Source organism: Carettochelys insculpta, chromosome 1 (genome assembly GCF_033958435.1).
Source record: "Carettochelys insculpta isolate YL-2023 chromosome 1, ASM3395843v1, whole genome shotgun sequence".
NCBI lineage: Eukaryota > Metazoa > Chordata > Testudines > Carettochelyidae > Carettochelys > Carettochelys insculpta.
Window position 1 is genome coordinate 130569882 of NC_134137.1, and position 18379 is coordinate 130588260.

Sequence of the window (18379 nt, forward strand, 5' to 3'; positions counted from 1 at the left end):
CTCAGTTCTAGGTCTGGTATTGTTCAACATCTTTATTAAGGACCTAGATGAGAGGATGGATTGCACCCTCAGCAAATTTGCTGATGGCACTAAGCTAGGGGAATAGGTAGATACGATGGAGGGTAGGGATAGAGTCCAGAGTGACCAAGATAAATTGGAGGATTGGGCCAAAAATAATCTGATGAGGTTCAACAAGGACAAGAGCAGAGTCCTGCACTTGGAACAGAAGAACCCCAAGCTCTGTTACAGGCTGGGACCCACTGGTTAAGTAGCAGTGCAGCAGAAAAGGGCCTTGGGATTACAGTGGATGAGAGGCTGGATATGATTCAACTGTGTGCCTTTGTAGCCAAGAAGGCTAATGGCATATTGGGGTGCATGAAGTTCCACCAGATCTAGAGAAGTTATTATTCCCTTTTACTCAACACTGACGAAGCCACATCTGGAGTACTGCATCCAGTTCTGGGACCCCCAGGATAGAAAGGATGTGAACGCATTGGAGCGGGTCCAGCAGAAGACAACAAAATGATTAGGGGGCTGGAGCACATGATCTATGAGGAGAGGCTGAGGGATTTGGCTGTATTTAGTTTGCAGAAGAGAAGACTGAGGGGCAATTGATAACAGCTTACAACTTCCTGAAGGGGCGCTCCAAAGAGGATGGAGAGAGGCTGTTCTCTGTAGTGAGTGATGGCAGAACTAGGAGTAATGGTTTGAAGTTAGAGAGGGAGAGGTGTTGGTTGGATGTTAGGAAAAACAATTTCACCAGGAGGGTGGTGAAGCACTGGAAGGCTTTACTTAGAGACATAGCGGAATCTCTATCCCTAGAGGTTTTTAAGTCCTGCCTAGACGAAGTCTTGGCTGGGATGCGTTAGTTTGGGGTTGATCCTACTTTAGGCAGGGGGCTGGACTCGATGACCTCCTGAGGTCCCTTCCAGCCCTAGGAGTCTATGATTCTATAAGATGAGGGAGGCAAACTGCACCCAAGACCTGCTGGTTCTATAAGGAACTGGATATGATCCTCTGTAGCTGCCTTACTTACACTGCCATGAGTCCTATGGATAGTTTGATGGTCCTTGAGGTGGGAGAAAGAGGACCTTACCTGGAAGACTCATCAGTGAGGAGGGGGAATTAGATAATGATCTGGAGCCTCTCAGTGGTGTTGGCATTGGGCAGCCAGCCAGGAACTGTTCTACACTCCAGGGATTCTAGCCCGTCTTCCCCCGTTGCGATCCAGGGAGCAAGAAGCAGGAAAGGAGACACCTGATAAGTTCAGCAAGGAAGGGTCTTGTGGCACCTTATAGACTAACAGAAAATTTTTGACCATGAGCTTTCGTGTGCACAGACTCTGTGCTTTGCATAGTGTGGAGGTGGGTTTAGAGTGTAGGAATGTACAAAGCTGGCTAAGTTTCTGTGTGCTGAACGTTTCCTTGTGCAGCTAATCAATATGGTGAAATAGGGTGCTGATGTATGCTGAGATCTTATGGGAATCCTCCAGAGAAGTTCCTGGGAAACTTTTTGAAGGTATTCTGCGGTCCTCTGCTTGAAGGTCCCTTGGCAGAGTTGCTTTGTTCCTTCCCTCATTATAGGAACTTTGCCCACCCCATTCAGCAGTCACTTGTGCAGGGACCAAAGCATCACAAATGTGAGCAGCATAGGGAACAAGGTGGAATCCAGACGAGTATAGTACATGTGCCGTTGCTTCCCATCTTACTCTCAGAAGTGAGATATCTGCAACAATCTACGTCTACACTAGCCAAAAACTTTGAAATGGCCATTTCGAAGTTTACTAATGAAGTGCTGAAATACATATTCAGCACCTCATTAGCATGCGGGTGGCCACGGGACTTCGAAATTGACATGGCTCGCCGCTGTGCGGCTCGTCCAGACAGGGCTCCTTTTCTAAGGACCCCAGCTACTTCGAAGTCCCTTTATTCCTATAAGCAGATAGGAGTAAGGGGATTTTGAAGTTGCTGGGGTCCTTTCGAAAAGGAGCCCCGTCTGGACGAGCCGCGTCAATTTCGAAGTGCCGTGGCCACCCGCATGCTAATGAGGTGCTGAATATGTATTTCAGCGCTTCATTAGTAAACTTCAAAATGGCCATTTGCATGGCAATTTCGAAGTTTTTGGCTAGTGTAGACACGGCCAATGAGTCCAGATGTTGTAAAAGTGTGGGAGAACTTAGAATTTTTTTCTTGCTGAACTCCACCACAACTCTGCCTGAGTGCTGTGTTCTCTACATAGAGAAACCTTCCTACTCCCTTGGCCGACACCCATGTTTGGTTATTCATTGAGATGTGCACTTGCTAAGATTCAGTGAAAAAGTTGTCATAAGGCTACCAGAGATATATTTTACTGAAATGTTCCAGTGCTGTGCATGAATTTAGCAACCATGCTTCTGTGCTAAAGGGTGGGAATAAATGGTAAATTTTCACAATGGAGGAGGGTAACTAGTGGTGTTCCCCAGGGGTCAGTCCTGGGACCGATCCTGTTCAACTTGTTCATCAATGATCTAGAAAATGAGGTAAGCAGTGAGGTGGCAAAGTTTGCAGATGACACCAAGTTGTTCAGGACAGTCAAAAGCAAAAGGGATTGTGAAGAACTACAAAAAGATCTCAGCAAACTGAGTGATTGGGCAGCAAAATGGCAAATGAAATTTAATGTGGGTAAGTGTAAGGTAATGCATGTTGGAAAAAATAACCCAAATTACACGTACTACATGATGGGGTCAAATTTAGCTACGACAGATCAGGAAAGGGATCTTGGAGTTATAGTGGATAGTTCTCTGAAGATATCCACGCAGTGTGCAGCGGCAGTTAGTAAGGCAAATAGGATGTTAGGAATTATTAAAAAAGGGATCGATAATAAGACAAAAGATATCATACTTCCCCTATATAAAACTATGGTACGCCCACATCTTGAGTACTGCGTGCAGATGTGGTCTCCTCACCTCAAAAAAGATATATTGGCATTAGAAAAGGTTCAGAAAAGGGCGACTAAGATGATTAGGGGCTTGGAAAGGGTCCCATATGGGGAGAGGCTAGAGAGACTGGGACTTTTCAGTTTGGAAAAGAGGCGATTGAGGGGCGATATGATAGAGGTATATAAAATCATGAATGGTGTGGAGAAAGTGAATATAGAAAAATTATTTACCTTTTCCCATAATACAAGAACTAGGGGACACCAAATGAAATTGATGGGTAGTAGGTTCAAAACTAATAAAAGGAAATTTTTCTTCACACAGCGCACAGTCAACCTGTGGAACTCCTTGCCCGAGGAGGCTGTAAAGGCCAGGACTCTATTAGGGTTTAAAAAAGAGCTTGATAAATTTTTGCAGGTTAGGTCCATAAATGGCTATTAGCCAGGGATAAAGTATGGTGCCCTAGCCTTCATAACAAGGGCAGGAGATGGATGGCAGGAGATAAATCACTTGATCATTGTCTTCTGTTCTCCTTCTCTGGGGCACCTGGCATTGGCCACCGTCGGCAGATGGGATGCTGGGCTCGATGGACCTTTGGTCTGACCCAGTATGGCCATTCTTATGTTCTTATGTTCTTTGTTTTTTGTCCTTCTGTGTATTTGTCCCTGAGGGACACCTCCCACAACTGGCTGAGCTTCTCTGCCAGATAAGAAAGCAACCAAGATGGAGCAAAGAAGACATGTTCCAGGAGATACTGCACGTCTCTAGTGCAGTGGAAAGGGAAAACAGGGTATGTAGGGAAGCTGTGAAAGGCAAGACAGAAAAGAAGGTCAGGGGTTCATTAAGGGTGGTCCTGTACCAATGATTAAAGTTATGAATGAGCAAAGGCAGGTGATGAAATTCTTAACAATGCTACAGACTGAGAAGATACATGCCCACTCTCCTCTGCAACGCATTCAGAACTCTTTTCCCTGCCCCAACTCCAACTGCACATTCCTTTCTGCTTTCTGGAACTTCCAGTTTCCTATTCACTCCTTCCCCTTAACAACTTCCAAAATGATAGCTGGATCTGCACACCACCCTGAAAGTCTGCTCTTCACTGGTCCTCCTTTTGTAAGTGTGTACGTTTTTTTCTGAATTAAAAGTAAAGTTTTTGAGCGATAGCTAATCTTTATTTGTATCCTACAAATTGATATAGCAGGTACTAACAAGCCATACACGGGCAGTTTAGTCATTTGCGTACTGGAATTTAAGGACCCAAATTTCACAGCTGTTTTCTGTGAAAACTAGATGTAATGTAACTAAACACAGAGCTATACATTACTACTCCTCATTTTTAAAGTGTTGCCTCAAAGCTTCCCTTATGTGAATTGTTGCCCCCTGGGTCCTTCTGATTGCCCTGATATCTGGCTGTTCAAAATCAGCAGCTTGGTGGTCTACCTTAGCACTCCTCCCCTGAGAAAACCTTTCACCCTGAGCTTCACAAATATTATGCAATACACAACAGCCGTGTCTACACTAGCTCCAAACTTTGAAATGGCCACACAAATGGCCATTTCAGAGTTTACTAATGAAGCGCTGAAATGCATATTCAGCGCTTCATTAGCATGCGGGCGGCCGCGGCACTTCAAAATTGACACGCCTCGCCGCTGTGCGGCTCATCCCGACGGGGCTCCTTTTTGAAAGGACGCCGCCTACTTCGAAGTTCCCTTATTCCCATGAGCTGATGGGAATATGGGGACTTCGAAGTAGGAGGGGTCCTTTCGAAAAGGAGCCCTGTTGGGACGAGCCGCGCGGCGGTGAGGCGCGTCAATTTCGAAGCGCCGCAGCCGCCCGCATGCTAATGAAACGCTGAATATGCATTTCAGCACTTCATTAGTAAACTTCAAAATGGCCATTTGCGTGGCCATTTCGATGTTTGGGGCTAGTGTAGACGTAGCCAACATGTGACAGTGACCCTGGGTATATTACCCTCATTGGCTACGTCTACACGTGAAGGCAACATCGAAATAGCTTATTTTGATGTAGCAACATCGAAATAGGCTATTTCGATGAATAACGTCTACACGTCCTCCAGGGCTAGCAACGTCGACGTTCAACTTCGACGTTGCGCGGCACCACATCGAAATAGGCACTGCGAGGGTACGTCTACACGCCAAAGTAGCACACATCGAAATAAGGGTGCCAGGCACAGCTGCAGACAGGGTCACAGGGCAGACTCAACAGCAAGCCGCTCCCTTAAAGGGCCCCTCCCAGACACAGTTGCACTAAACAACATAAGATCCACAGAGCCGACAACTGGTTGCAGACCCTGTGCCTGCAGCATGGATCCCCAGCTGCCGCAGCAGCAGCCAGAAGCCCTGGGCTAAGGGCTGCTGCCCACGGTGACCATAGAGCCCCGCAGGGGCTGGAGAGAGAGCATCTCTCAACCCCCCAGCTGATGGCCGCCGTGGAGGACCCAGCAATTTCGACGTTGCGGGACGCAGTTCATCTACACGGTCCCTACTTCGACGTTGAACGTCGAAGTAGGGCGCTATTCCGATCCCCTCATGAGGTTAGCAACTTCGACATCTCGCTGCCTAACGTCGAAGTTAACTTCGAAATAGCGCCTGACGCGTGTAGCCGCAATGGGCGCTATTTCGAAGTTAGTGCCGCTACTTTGAAGTAGCGTGCACGTGTAGACACAGCTATTGAGGTTTAACCTTCCATAAAGGTGTTGCCAGCACACCATTTAATCTGCCAAAGGCACATTCCGCAGTAATCTGGTACCTATTTAGCCTAGTTGTTATACTGTGCCTTACTGCTTTATCAGGTTTCCTGTGTAAGCTTTCATGAGCTATGGTTGTAAGGGTACATTGGGTTTCCCACGATCACTGTGGATCAACATCCCCCACTGTAATCTTTTGGCCCGGCAAGAGAGTACGTGCTTTCAGCTTTCTCTGTATGCCTGTGTTCTTGGAGATACACATGTCATGTACCCTCCTGAACCGCCCCACACTGGTGTCTGTGAAATGCCCATTGTGATTCGCAATACCAGGGAGCAGTACCCATTCCTCTTGATATATTCCATCACAGAGTGGCCTAGTACCAAAATTGGAATATGTACCCCTCCACAGTTAGGAAAACTGTTTCCACAAAACTGTCCACTTTTTCATGCATATTTCCCAAAGTCATGGTCCTTTGCTGCAGGATGCAATTAATGGCCCTGCATGCTTACATTAATGCAGCCCCAATGGTCGACTTCTTGACTCTAAACTGTTTGTGACAAACTGATAGTATTCTGGAGTCACAAATGCTGCACTGTGATTGCTATGTATTTCTCTACTGATAGGGAAGCTCTCATTCTGGTGTCCTTGCTCCTCAGTGCTGAGGCAAGCTCCACATACAGTATCAGGAAGGTGGGTTTCTGCATCCAGAAGTTCTGTTGCCACTGCTCATCAGTGTGATCCCACCCTTCAGTGCTTGTAGAATGCTGTTTAGAGACAATGAGTGTGTTTCTTAGATGTGGGCAGCTATTTTGGGATACCACTGTATCCCGAAATAGCATCTGCCATGTAGACATAATCATAGAGACTTCATAATTAACTGCAATGACAGTAATGAGAGCATAGGAGAGGAGCGCAGGATCTGTCTCTTCGCACAAAGATACAGAGTGTAGAGAAGAGGATTGTTGAAAAATGCCACAGAAGAAAGCCAGAAGCCCATGGACAGCAGGGATGGAAAACAATACATCATGGGACATTGAGTCTTGTCCTAAGATGTGCCATGATCTACTCTGCCTCCCCACAAGATGTAGGAGCAGAAAGTGTCGAGCTGCAATGTGGGATAGGTACCCACTGTGCACTGCTTATGCTGTCAATCATAATACCCCAACTGTGGATGTACTCTGACAACAGAGAGGGCAAGTGTGAACATGCAAGACCAATTTTTATTATAGTTCTTTTTAAGTTGACAAAAGTTTGTAGTGTGGACAAGTTCTTGCTCTCCGTCACAGATCTCATGACTGATTCCATTTTTCATGAACCAACAAATATGTCTCCTTGGCTACGTCTACACGTGAAGCCTACATCGAAGTAGCCTATTTCGATGTGGCGACATTGAAATAGGCTATTTCGATGAGTAACGTCTACACATCCTCCAGGGCTGGCAACGTCGATGTTCAACATCGACGTTGCGCAGCACCACATCGAAATAGGTGCAGCGAGGGAACGTCTACGCGCCACAGTAGCACACATCGAAATCAGGGTGCCAGGCACAGCTGCAGACAGGCTCACAGGGCGGACTCAACAGCCAGCCGCTCCCTTAAAGGGCCCCTCCCAGACACACTTGCACTAAACAGCACAAGATACACAGAGCCGACAACGAGTTGCAGACCCTGTGCATGCAGCATGAATCCCCCGCTGCAGCAGCAGCAGCCAGAAGCCCTGGGCTAATGGCTGCTGCACACGGTGACCATAGAGCCCCGCACGGGCTGGAGAGGCAGCGTCTCTCAACCCCCCAGCTGATGGCTGCCATGGAGGACCCCACAATTTCGACGTTGTGGGACGCGGATCGTCTACATGGTCCCTACTTCGACGTTGAACGTCGAAGTAGGGCGCTATTCCGATCCCCTCATGAGGTTAGCGACTTTGACGTCTCGCTGCCTAACGTCGAAGTTAACTTCGAAATAGCGCCCGATGTGTGTAGCCGCGACGGGCGCTATTTCGAAGTTAGTGCCGCTACTTCGAAGTAGCGTGCACGTGTAGACACAGCTCTTGTAACAAAAGACTATCTTGATCTACGGTACATACCTACTTCAGTATAGCTCCATCATCCAGGGACGTGAAAAATCCACATCCTAGAGCAACATATTATACCAGCCGTAACGCCTCCATGTTAGGCAGTTAGGAATGTAAAATTCTGTTTAGTGAGTTAACTGGTTAAACTCTAGGTTTTACTGGTCAGTCATTAAATGGCTGTGGTGTGCGGGTCTGGGGAGGCCACTCCAGCCCCACCAGGCTGGAGCAGCCCTGACTGGGCGGGGGACTGCTGCAGGTGGAGGGTGCTCCAGCACAGCCAGAGCAGACCACATGTGCAGCAGCTTGGCCTGGATGGGTAGGGCCGCTTCAGCCTGGCCAGACAGCCCCCATCCACAGTGGCCCCTGGCACACTGGGAGCAGAGATGCTCCATCCAGATTGGAGCAGCCCCTATGCATGGCAGGGGTGGGGGTGGGGTGCTCCAGCTGGTTGGGCTGCTGCAGACGAGGGTTGCTCCTGCTGTGCTGGAGCGTCCCCCACCTGCAGTGATCCTGCAGGGCTGGAGCAACTCCCTGCTCATTCCAGGAGTCTGGCTGCTCCAGCACTACTGGTTAACTGTAAATGGTGGCTTATTGGTTAACCAGTTAATTGTTAACATCCCTTATGTTGTGAGTGTTTTGCTGGAGAGTTTGGGTAAAGGACTGACTTTTAAGGTACTATGTCTGGTCCCTGTGACACTTAATGACATGAGTGATCTTGCTGATGGAAGGAAATGGAATAAATCAAGTCAGGGTTGCTAACATGAATAAGGGCTTCCAGGACGGGGCCCAGTATTTTTATAAATATTCTTGGAAAACTGCTTAAAGTCGTTATGTGTTATGAGCATTAATACTAATGAAAATTTTGAAATGAACATTTTAGTTTTTACCTTCATTAGTGAATGAAAAAGCAAAATCTGAAACAAACCAAACAAAACCCCAAACCAAAAAATAATGCTTTCTCTTAGTCTGTGAGATAAATTTCCTGTGACATTTTGCACTTTGGAATTCACCATGGAAAAGTCAGATACAGCGGAGCCTCAGTTACAAATACCAGAGTTATGAATGGGGCAGTCAACCACACACCTCATTGGGAACTGAAAGTATGCAATCAGGCAGCAGCAGAGACAAAAACAAACAAAAAACCCATTTTTTTTCTTCTGAATAGTAACATTTTAAGGCTCTATTAAGTCAATGTTCAGATGTAAACTTTTGAAAGAACAACCATAGTATACTGTACAGAATTGTACATCAGATCAGGATTGATCTGAAAAGTGGGTCTGTCCCACGAAAGCTCATCACCAAATAAATCATTTTGTTAGTCTTTAATGTGCTACATTTCTGCTGTTTTGTTTGAATACAGACTAACATGGCTACCTCTCTGTTAATATTGTTCAGAAATATCGGAGGGGTAGCCAAGTTAGTCTGTATCTTCAAAACAACAAGTGGGTCTTCGCCCACGAAAGCTTGGGTCTGTCCTACGAAAGTTCGTCACCTAATAAATTATTTTGTTAGTCTTTAAAGTGCTACTGGACTGCTTTTTGGTTCCAAAATGTCTGTTAATCTATAAGGTGCCACAGGATTTCTTGTTGAGGTATGAAGATTTCGAGCTACGTCTACACGTGAAGCCTATATCGAAGTAGCTTATTTCGATGTAGCGACATCGAAATAGGCTATTTCGATGAATAACGTCTACATGTCCTCCAGGGCTGGCAACGTCGATGTTCAACATCGACATTGCGCAGCACCACATCGAAATAGGCGCTGCGAGGGAACGTCTACATGCCAAAGTAGCACACATCGAAATAAGGGTGCCAGGCACAGCTGCAGACGGGGTCACAGGGCGGACTCAACAGCAAGCCGCTCCCTTAAAGGACCCCTCCCAGATACAGTTGCACTAAACAACACAAGATCCACAGAGCCGACAACTGGTTGCAGACCCTGTGCATGCAGCATGGATCCCCAGCTGCAGCAGCAGCAGCCAGAAGCCCTGGGTTAAGGGCTGCTGCACCTGGTGACCATAGAGCCCCGCAGGGGCTGGAGAGAGAGCGTCTCTCAACCCCTCAGCTGATGGCCACCATAGCGGACCCCACTATTTCGATGTTGTGGGACACGGATCGTCTACACGTGCCCTACTTCGACGTTCAACTTCGAAGTAGGGCGCTATTCCCATCCCCTCATGGGGTTAGTGGCTTCGACGTCTCACCACCTAACGTCGATGTTCACATCGAAATAGCGCCCAACACGTGTAGCCGTGACGGACGCTATTTCGAAGTTAGTGCCGCTACTTCGAAGTAGCGTGCACGTGTAGACACGGCTTCGGAGTTACAAACAACCTCTATTCTCAACATACTCATAATTCAGGGGTTCTACTGTATGTGCCAATTTTAAGTAAAAACAGTTTTCTAAATCCCAAATTCTCAAATTGTAAATCCTTGAAACTAAGCTTGTAACACTGAAGCACTGGCATGATTAAACTACAGTGTTGCAGTTGCAAGGCTGCAATGATGGTTTTAACAGTTTCGGCAAGTGTCGTTGAGGTGGGGTACATATAAAAGGTGAAATCGTTCCTTTCATAAATGTATGGATGCTAAGTTTCTACCTGTAATGAATATAAGTGACAAATTGTAACTCCCCATTTCCACCAGAAATAACAATTTAGCCATGTCTTTTTTTTTTTTGCTATGAATACAGCATTACATTTCTGATAATTGAATATGCGAGGTTTGCTAGGGTTTAGGTTGGTGAATAGTTGCAAATTTATTTTGCCATTTATAAATTAGACAACATGTTAGTACATGCTGGTTTGAAGAATAGAAGAAATCATAATAATATCCTCATAATATGCAGATTGACTGTTAGCATAAAATTAAGAGTCAGAAAGTGATGATGCTAGTAATTTCATGTTCCCACAGATAATATCCTTCAACAAAGAAGCAAAAAGCTGGGATCTACAAAGCATGTGTGAACTTGAATAGTCACAGACATTTGCAAATGATCTACTTATGAATGTGCTGTGTTTGAGAAGTGTGAAACAGGCATCCAAGCATGCCATGAATGCAGATTATGAATATACTAGTGATTTACATTCTGAAGGAGTTAGCCCTTGTTTTCCTGAGAAGATGAACTGAATCTTTCAGAAACCCATGTTCAGAATCTAATTTTATACAGACTGTTATGTTTTTTTTAAAGTACAACAGTTAATTCACCAAGACGGGGAAAAGACAAGTGTTTGAAAATGTCTGAATCTTTTCTAGAATGACCTGACCCTACCTCAGACATTTGTAAACAAGAAAATAGAAGAGTTTATTTTTCTCTATCATGGCAATGAGGACCCCCAGAGATTTGCTTCTGTGTTGTGAAATAAAATGTAGTTATGTGATGACTAAGTTGTTGGGATAGTAACGTTTAAGGGCATAATTGCTAGAAGAAACTTGTAATCTATGCCGTTAAAAAGACAAATAATCTGCAACAAAGACAGAAAAAACTGTAGTGATTTTAAAATGACAGAACTAGAGTGCTTTTGTGTAGGCAGTTCTGTTTTCATGACAGTGGCTTTCCTTAATGGCAGAGTGGAATGAAGTAGAAATGTAAATTGTGTGATTGCATTTGATTTTTAAGTGGGGGAAATCATTAACACTGCTTCTCAAGTGCCTTCAGGCTCATACTGTTAATTTTAGGGAGGGGGGTGGGGGGCAGCCCTTGGCTGGTATTTAATCAGTGCTGTTGCTTGGTTTAGATTACTGGGTGCTAGGCTAAACTCTCCATTGCAGTTCCCACAGGAAACAGCAGTGATTGCCACTAATCTCTGTGACCCTGAAATAATTATGTTCCTACTAGACGGAAGCGCTGCTTTCCTATCTTTTTTGCAGATGATAAATTCATAGTTAAATGATAAGATATCAGTCTGTGCTTTCCTAATACAGATCATGGTAGATATCTTTAGAACTGTGTGTGTTCTGGTTTATTTGCTGATAATGTGATAATCACCCACACAGTGACTGCATTCCCTCAGAACTTTTCTTTTATTTAATAGGCGCCTAAATTTAATTATTTGGAGAGCACTATCTCAAGAGGAAAGAGACAAGTAAGTTTTTTCAACTTCTTCCGGCTCAATAATTTAATTTTTGCAATATTAATAGAATGGGAGCTCTGGTGCTCAGTGCCTTTGAGACTCAAGTCATAAACACACGCTCTTTTGGTTGCCCTTGTCATGGCCAGCTTATTTTACTTTTAGGTAGTCTCTGTCAGCACCTTGTTAGCCCGAAACAGTTAGATCTGTGATTTTACTAGTCAAAATACGGGCTGTATGCAGTATTTTACCCCCTCTTCATTTTTCATCGGTGTTTAGTGTAGTCGGGACACAGACAGCATAGATAAAACAACATCTTTATTGAATAACATATGCAGACAAAGTAGGACTCCCTGAAACATAGCAATAATGGCTCAGATGTCAGCACAGTTACCATAGGGGATGAACCCCAGAGCCCAGACTCTTACAATGGGGAACCAAGGCAATAATGAAGGACCATACCATGTCCTGTAGACACTGGAATGACACAAGTGACAGCACAGGAACACCAGATCCCCAGAACCCCTGGAGCAGGTAAGCACTTTCCTCAATCTTCTGTCTTGTTTCTTCTGTTCTTGACATGCCATCCTTCATGTGGTATGTGGACCCTCCCTATCTGGCTTTGTGTGTGGCGGTGTGTTATAGAGTCCCTTCTAGATGTGCTCTCCCCTGCCTCATGCTCTCCCCTGCCTCAAGCTCTCAGCAGGGCTGGTTCTCTGTGGGAGGTCTCTGTGCCCCACTGGGATGACCTGCATGCACAGCGTCCATAGACACAGAATGCTGTCAGAGTGACAGACACTCTCCTGTGTACATTCCAATTAGTTTCTGGGCAGACTTGCTGTCATGTGGCACTCCATGTCCCCTCCTTTTCCTCCATTTTGGTGTCAAACTGGAAAATGGCATCAAAAGCTTAGAGAAGAAGGGGCACCAAGAAGGAGGCCAGGTTGTCCTTTGGCCAATTCAGGATGGTGATTAACCAAATGACAACCATATACACCAAACATGCATTTAATCCATTTCTCTCCAACACTTACTGGTATTTATTTATTTATCTTTTTTATTATGTGTGACCCAGGGTAGCATGTAAGCCTCAGGTTTTGGTCTGTCACTCCCTGCATAACAAAACGATAGGGTTCCTTCTCCTCTTTTCTGTTCAGTGTTGTAAAAGGGAATATGTATGTACCTTTACCAGTACGGGGATGACCTGGAAGATGTGGAGCAGTTCACCTACTTGGGGAGTATTATGGGCATAGACAGAGGAATAGACAAGGATATCAATGCCAGGATAGGGAATGCAACAGCTGCATGCAAAATTCTCCATCCGATATGGAGTTCACAAATAACATCTGTGAAGATTAAACTGTAGATCTTCAACACAAATGTGAAGAGTGTGCTCTTGTATGGAAGCGAGACCAGGTGTACTAAAGAGTCTCAAAATTACAAGCTACAGACATTCATAAACTGATGTCTGAGGTACATCCTTCACATCAAATGGCAAGACTTCATCACAAATGAGGAGCTTGGAACAGAGCAGAACAAGAACCAATTGACATTGAAATCAAGAGAAGAAAGTGGTGATGGCTTGGCCACATTCTCAAAAAATGATCATCCAGCATAGTCCGTCAAACTCTCATATGGAACCTGCAAGGAAAATGCAAAAGAGGAAGACCTCGGACAACATGGAGAAGGACTACTGAGACTGAAGGACAACAACTGGGGTACTCCTGGAGCCAGCTAGAAGTTTTGTCCCAAGACAGAGTGAAGTGGAGGAGACTTGTATATGACCTATGCTCCATGCAGCTTATAAGGGTTAAGTATTAGTAACAGGAGTTTACCAGTATCAGTCAGTGCTCAGTGTAGAGCGGCAAGGAGTTGGGACAGCAGGAATATCACCGTCTTTCGCATTGACCTAAACCCTTCTTTGCTTTGCCACTGAGTAGCATCTCAGGGATAAGTTCGTGAAGGAAAAAGCTGTACTGAGTATGAGCACCTTTATGCTGGTCTGACTGCGCCCACACTGGGAGATTGTAGCACCTTCACTAGATTGGATCTCAAATTGAGAACTGTCAGAATGGTACAAAAGCTGTATGTAGAGCAGCCCTAACGGCGGTGAAGTTAGCCCCTGTTTTCTCCATGGGGCAGTGTGCTGCTTAATTACTTAGTGTTTGGGAAGCGTTTTGAATATGAAAATCATTACAACATATAATTGTGAACTCTTGTGATTTTTTTTAAAGGTTTGAGCAGGAGGAGCCAGTCTCGTATATGGAACATAAGGAAGCTTTGCTACAGGCCTTAGAAAATCTGGGATGGCCTATTTCTTACGATGATGTGATACTTTTGGAAGATGAGATTCTGACAGGGTTAACATATATCCAACAAGCCTCTGATCTTCAGGAAGCCGCCAAATTAAAAATTGAGAGAACCTCTGTATCGCCCATCCACCACAGTAAAACGGTAGGTTGTACTAGCAGAGGAATCCAACGTTTTTTTTCAAATGTTCTTCAGTGTGTGCTCCTAGAATAATTTCACTTGTCACTTAGGTACTTGCTAGGTTGGCACTTACCATAACTCTGTACAAACTGCAGAAGAACATGTGTTGTTAATCATGCTAGTAAACAGAAATCAAGCTGTAGGGATCACATACTATTTCATTAAAAAGTGAGTTTGCCTATTGTGACCAGATCAGTAAAGGGCTGTGTTACTACTTCCCCTGCACCTCTGGATCCTCAGATGCTATGCTGCTGTGTCTCACAGTTGAACAATCAACAACCAACAGATAGGTCACACCGCGGCTTCCGTTGCCCAATTACTTTTTGCAGGCTGACCCCAGTCCCCTCCCCATTCCCAGATTTTCCCAAAACCGTCTGCCTTGTACTGCCAAATCCCCTTGCTGAACATTTGCAGAACATAAGAACATAAGAACGGCCATACTGGGTCAGACCAAAGGTCCATTCAGCCCAGTATCCTGTCTGCCGACAGTGGCCAGTACCAGGTGCCCCAGAGGAGGTGAACCAAAGACAATGATCAAGCGATTTGTCTCCTGCCATCTGTCTCCAGCCTTTGACTAAAGGCAAGGAGCACCATACTTTTACCCTTGGCTAATAGCCATTTATGGACCTAACCTCCAAAAATTTATCAAACTCTTTTTTAAACTCTGTTAGAGTGCTGGCCTTCACAGCCTCCTCCAGCAAGGAGTTCCACAGGTTGACTGAGCGCTGTGTGAAGAAAAATTTTCTTTTATTAGTTTTGCACCTACTACCCATTAATTTCATTTGGTGTCCTCTAGTTCTTATATTATGGGAACAAGTAAATAACTTTGCAATATTCACTTTCTCCACACCATTCATGATTTTATATACCTCTATCATATCGCCCCTCAATCTCCTCTTTTCCAGAGGTTATTAAATTTGCCACTTCTTAAAGACGCAGTACTTACAGTTTATTACCTTAACTAAGGTAAAAGTAATCATTCATTTTAATTCAAAGCACTAAGTTGATTTATAGTAAAAGTAAAAAACAAGTTTATTAAGTGATACCAAGTACAGTAAACCCTCGAAATGTGCGATTTTTGAGTTGCACTTAACTTGCATTAACATGAGTTAAGCTGTACTCAAAATCCCGATCCCCCTGGTCCTGGCTCAATACCCCCACCCCTGCCCCAGTTCAAATCCTCCATGGCCTGGTTCACCACCCTCTCATGGCTCTGGCTCCGGCTTACTATCCCGGCCCTGGTTCAGCCCCTCCCACCCTGGTTCAAACCACTGATGGCCTGACTCACCACTGCCACATGGCTCCGACTTACCTCCCTGCCCCGGTTCAACCCTCCCACCTCCATGCGTGGCTCCAGCTCAACCCTCCAGCCCCAGTTCAACCCCCCGCCATGCGTGGCTCCAGCTCCACCCTGCCAGCCCTGGTTCAATCCCCCCCCCAACCCCAGTTCAATCCCCCAGCATGTGGCTCTGGCTCAACCCCCTGGCCCCAGTTCAAACCCCCTGCGTGCAGCTTCGGTTCAAGTCCACCCCCGCTCCCCTTGCAGCCCTAACCCACCCCAGGCTTAGCTCCTCTGCCCCCCTCCCATGGCCAAACCCACCACCAGTATGTGATTCTCCCCAGCTGCTCCCACCAACTCCAGGACTTACCTTTCAAAAGGATCTCCACGTGCTCCAGCTGCTTCCCCGGCTGCAGAACCTGCGTTCCGCCAGAGAAGAAGTTGTCCCCTGACTTACACAAAATTGGAGTTATTTGAGGGTGCCTGGGAACACAACCCTCACATAACTCAAGGGACAACCATATAAGGAATAAATCTAGAAAGGATTACAAGCAAACAAAAGTGAAAATACATGTTTAAGACTAAAACCTGATTTAATGAACTAGAGTCTGTTACTCAAAGAAGTGTTTCTTACCAAATCTCTTTTCCAACATGGCTGACCAGGCAATCTGGTCAGGCTCTTTCACAGAGCTCAGAATGCATGTTTTTTTCTGGTAAAGGATAACTTAGGGTTTTTTCTTTGTCTCTCTTTGTAATCCAGGAAATCTTTGAAATAGATTTTTCTGAAGAGTATCCACAGATAAAATTCCTTCACCTTGTTCCTAGACTATCTGGTGTATACTCCAAACTGGTTCCTTCCCCATTGATGATATTGGCAAACCAAACAATCTCTCCCTGAAACCTCCAATGCATTAGAGTAACCTACTGAATTTGTCTACATCTGGTTTGATGTGTTGGTCTCTTTCATTTGTCTGTCTGGAGGAAACCTGTTTGCTGACTCCCTCTGAAATGCCACCATCCAAGTGAGAAAACCCCTCTTTAGAACTCAGGAGGGCACACTTGGGATTTCTCCCTGTGGGGTAACCCCAAGATCTTAACCCTACTTTAGGAGAGAACTTGAAAACAAAGAGGAAGAAATTAGGCTGCAATCTGATAGTTGACCTTTCAGTCTTAGGCCTGTATATACATAGACCCTTCTCTAGGACATGGGAGTCAAATCATAGCCTTAAAAAAGGTGGTTTATTAACAATAACAAAAGATATAAGTGATAAAGCGTACTTGGTTTCTAGGTGTTACAGAGCAACTAAAAAAAGATAAAGCACAGAGAATTACTTCCCTGGGATACAGTTTAAAAGTTACAGTGTAGGTGGGGTAGGGGACGTATATCAACCAGCCTGAGAAGTCTCGCACCAAACCCAAAATAAGAAAATAACCTGATCACGTCTGACTAAACATTTTCTTTCTACTTACATACCAGTATGCCTGGATTGCTCTGAGGCCTGGATATTTACTGAATACTCCAAGTCTGCTCGGGCTTAAACCACCTCTGTGACTCTCTCTTCTGGTCACACAAAAGAGAGACCCACTCAGAGAGTAACTGCATCAATTCAAAAATCCCCCTTTTTCTCTTTCTCCATTGGCTCACCTGGCTGCTTGCCAACAGAAAATCTACTCTGTCTGGGTTTAACCCTTTATATGCATGCATTCATAACAATAATGCAGCAATATTTTCTATGCTGGAGAGCAGATCATTTTCAAGTATGCAGATCCTAATTGTCGGGTTGTACTGTTTCACCCAGCAGCATATCATGAATCTCATCTAGAATCTTTGAAACAACCATTCTCCAGTCTCGCTCTGTTTTAGAATATAAAACAGTTCAGCTTTTCACATCCAAAAGTGTTCTGAATGTAGTTATGAAGGAGATTTTCAAAGAAACAGTGGTTGTTAAGCACATACCTCCTATTGAAAGTCCACAGGAGTTGGACACATAACTGCCACTTGAGGCTTCAAAATTCAGATTGACAAGGGAGAAGTTTGTGTGTGTTGGGTTTGTAGTAGCTTCCACTTGCAAAGAAAATGGGGCTTTTGCTTTATCTTCCTGTTCAAGGATACGAGGGTTAACTAGCGAGGCAAAATCTGCCCTTCGATGTGCGCATCTGGTTCCCATTGATTTCAGTGGGAGCCAGATGGGTGTGTCCACGGGTCTTTAAATATTGCTTTTTAAAGAAAGACCTCATATTGACGTTAGCCTCCAGGGGGTGTGATGTTTCAGCTCCTCTTGGCAATCACAATGTCTGTTGAAAGTGACAGGAGAGACTGAGATGCACGACAGTCTTGATTTCCTGGTAGAGAATGCTCCATGTGTCAAATGTTGTTTGAAACTTGACAGCTCAATGTCAGATTCAATGTGTGCCAGAGCTGAGAGCAACCCATTCAGAAAGAAACATAAAGTGCACTGAAACATCTCTAAATGACTCAGTCCTCTACAAAGGTTCATGCCTACCTCAGATTTCCACTTCAAAAGGATCCTTGTGCTGTGCATTTGAACATGATTAAAGATATAATAGCAATGTATACAACCAATATATTTTTCTAGAAAAAAGAGTGGTGGAACCCAAGCCCCAAACTGCCCTGTGCAGGGCCCAAGCTGCTCCTTGGGGGCCCTAATTGCCCCATGGCAGCTTAGCCATCCCATGCAGGGCACAAACTGTCCCCCCAGCTGGGCCCAAAGTGCCCAAGCTGCTCCCCTGGTGGGGCCCATGCTGCGCCCCCCATGTGGGCCTTGAGCTGTCACCTCTGGCTCCTTACCTCCCCCCGCGGCCTCCACGCTGCCCTCCATGTGGCCCCA

General features: G+C 45.3%; 1 protein-coding gene across 1 annotated transcript in view; it reads left to right on the forward strand.

Moving 5' to 3' along the window:
* Window positions 1-18379, forward strand: part of VWA3B (von Willebrand factor A domain containing 3B) — a 123939-nt gene that overhangs the window by 77510 nt on the left and 28050 nt on the right. The window contains exons 23-24 of the mRNA XM_074983284.1: window positions 11726-11776; window positions 13996-14215. Coding sequence (XP_074839385.1) covers window positions 11726-11776; window positions 13996-14215 — 271 coding nt within the window. The remainder of the gene's footprint in view (window positions 1-11725; window positions 11777-13995; window positions 14216-18379) is intronic.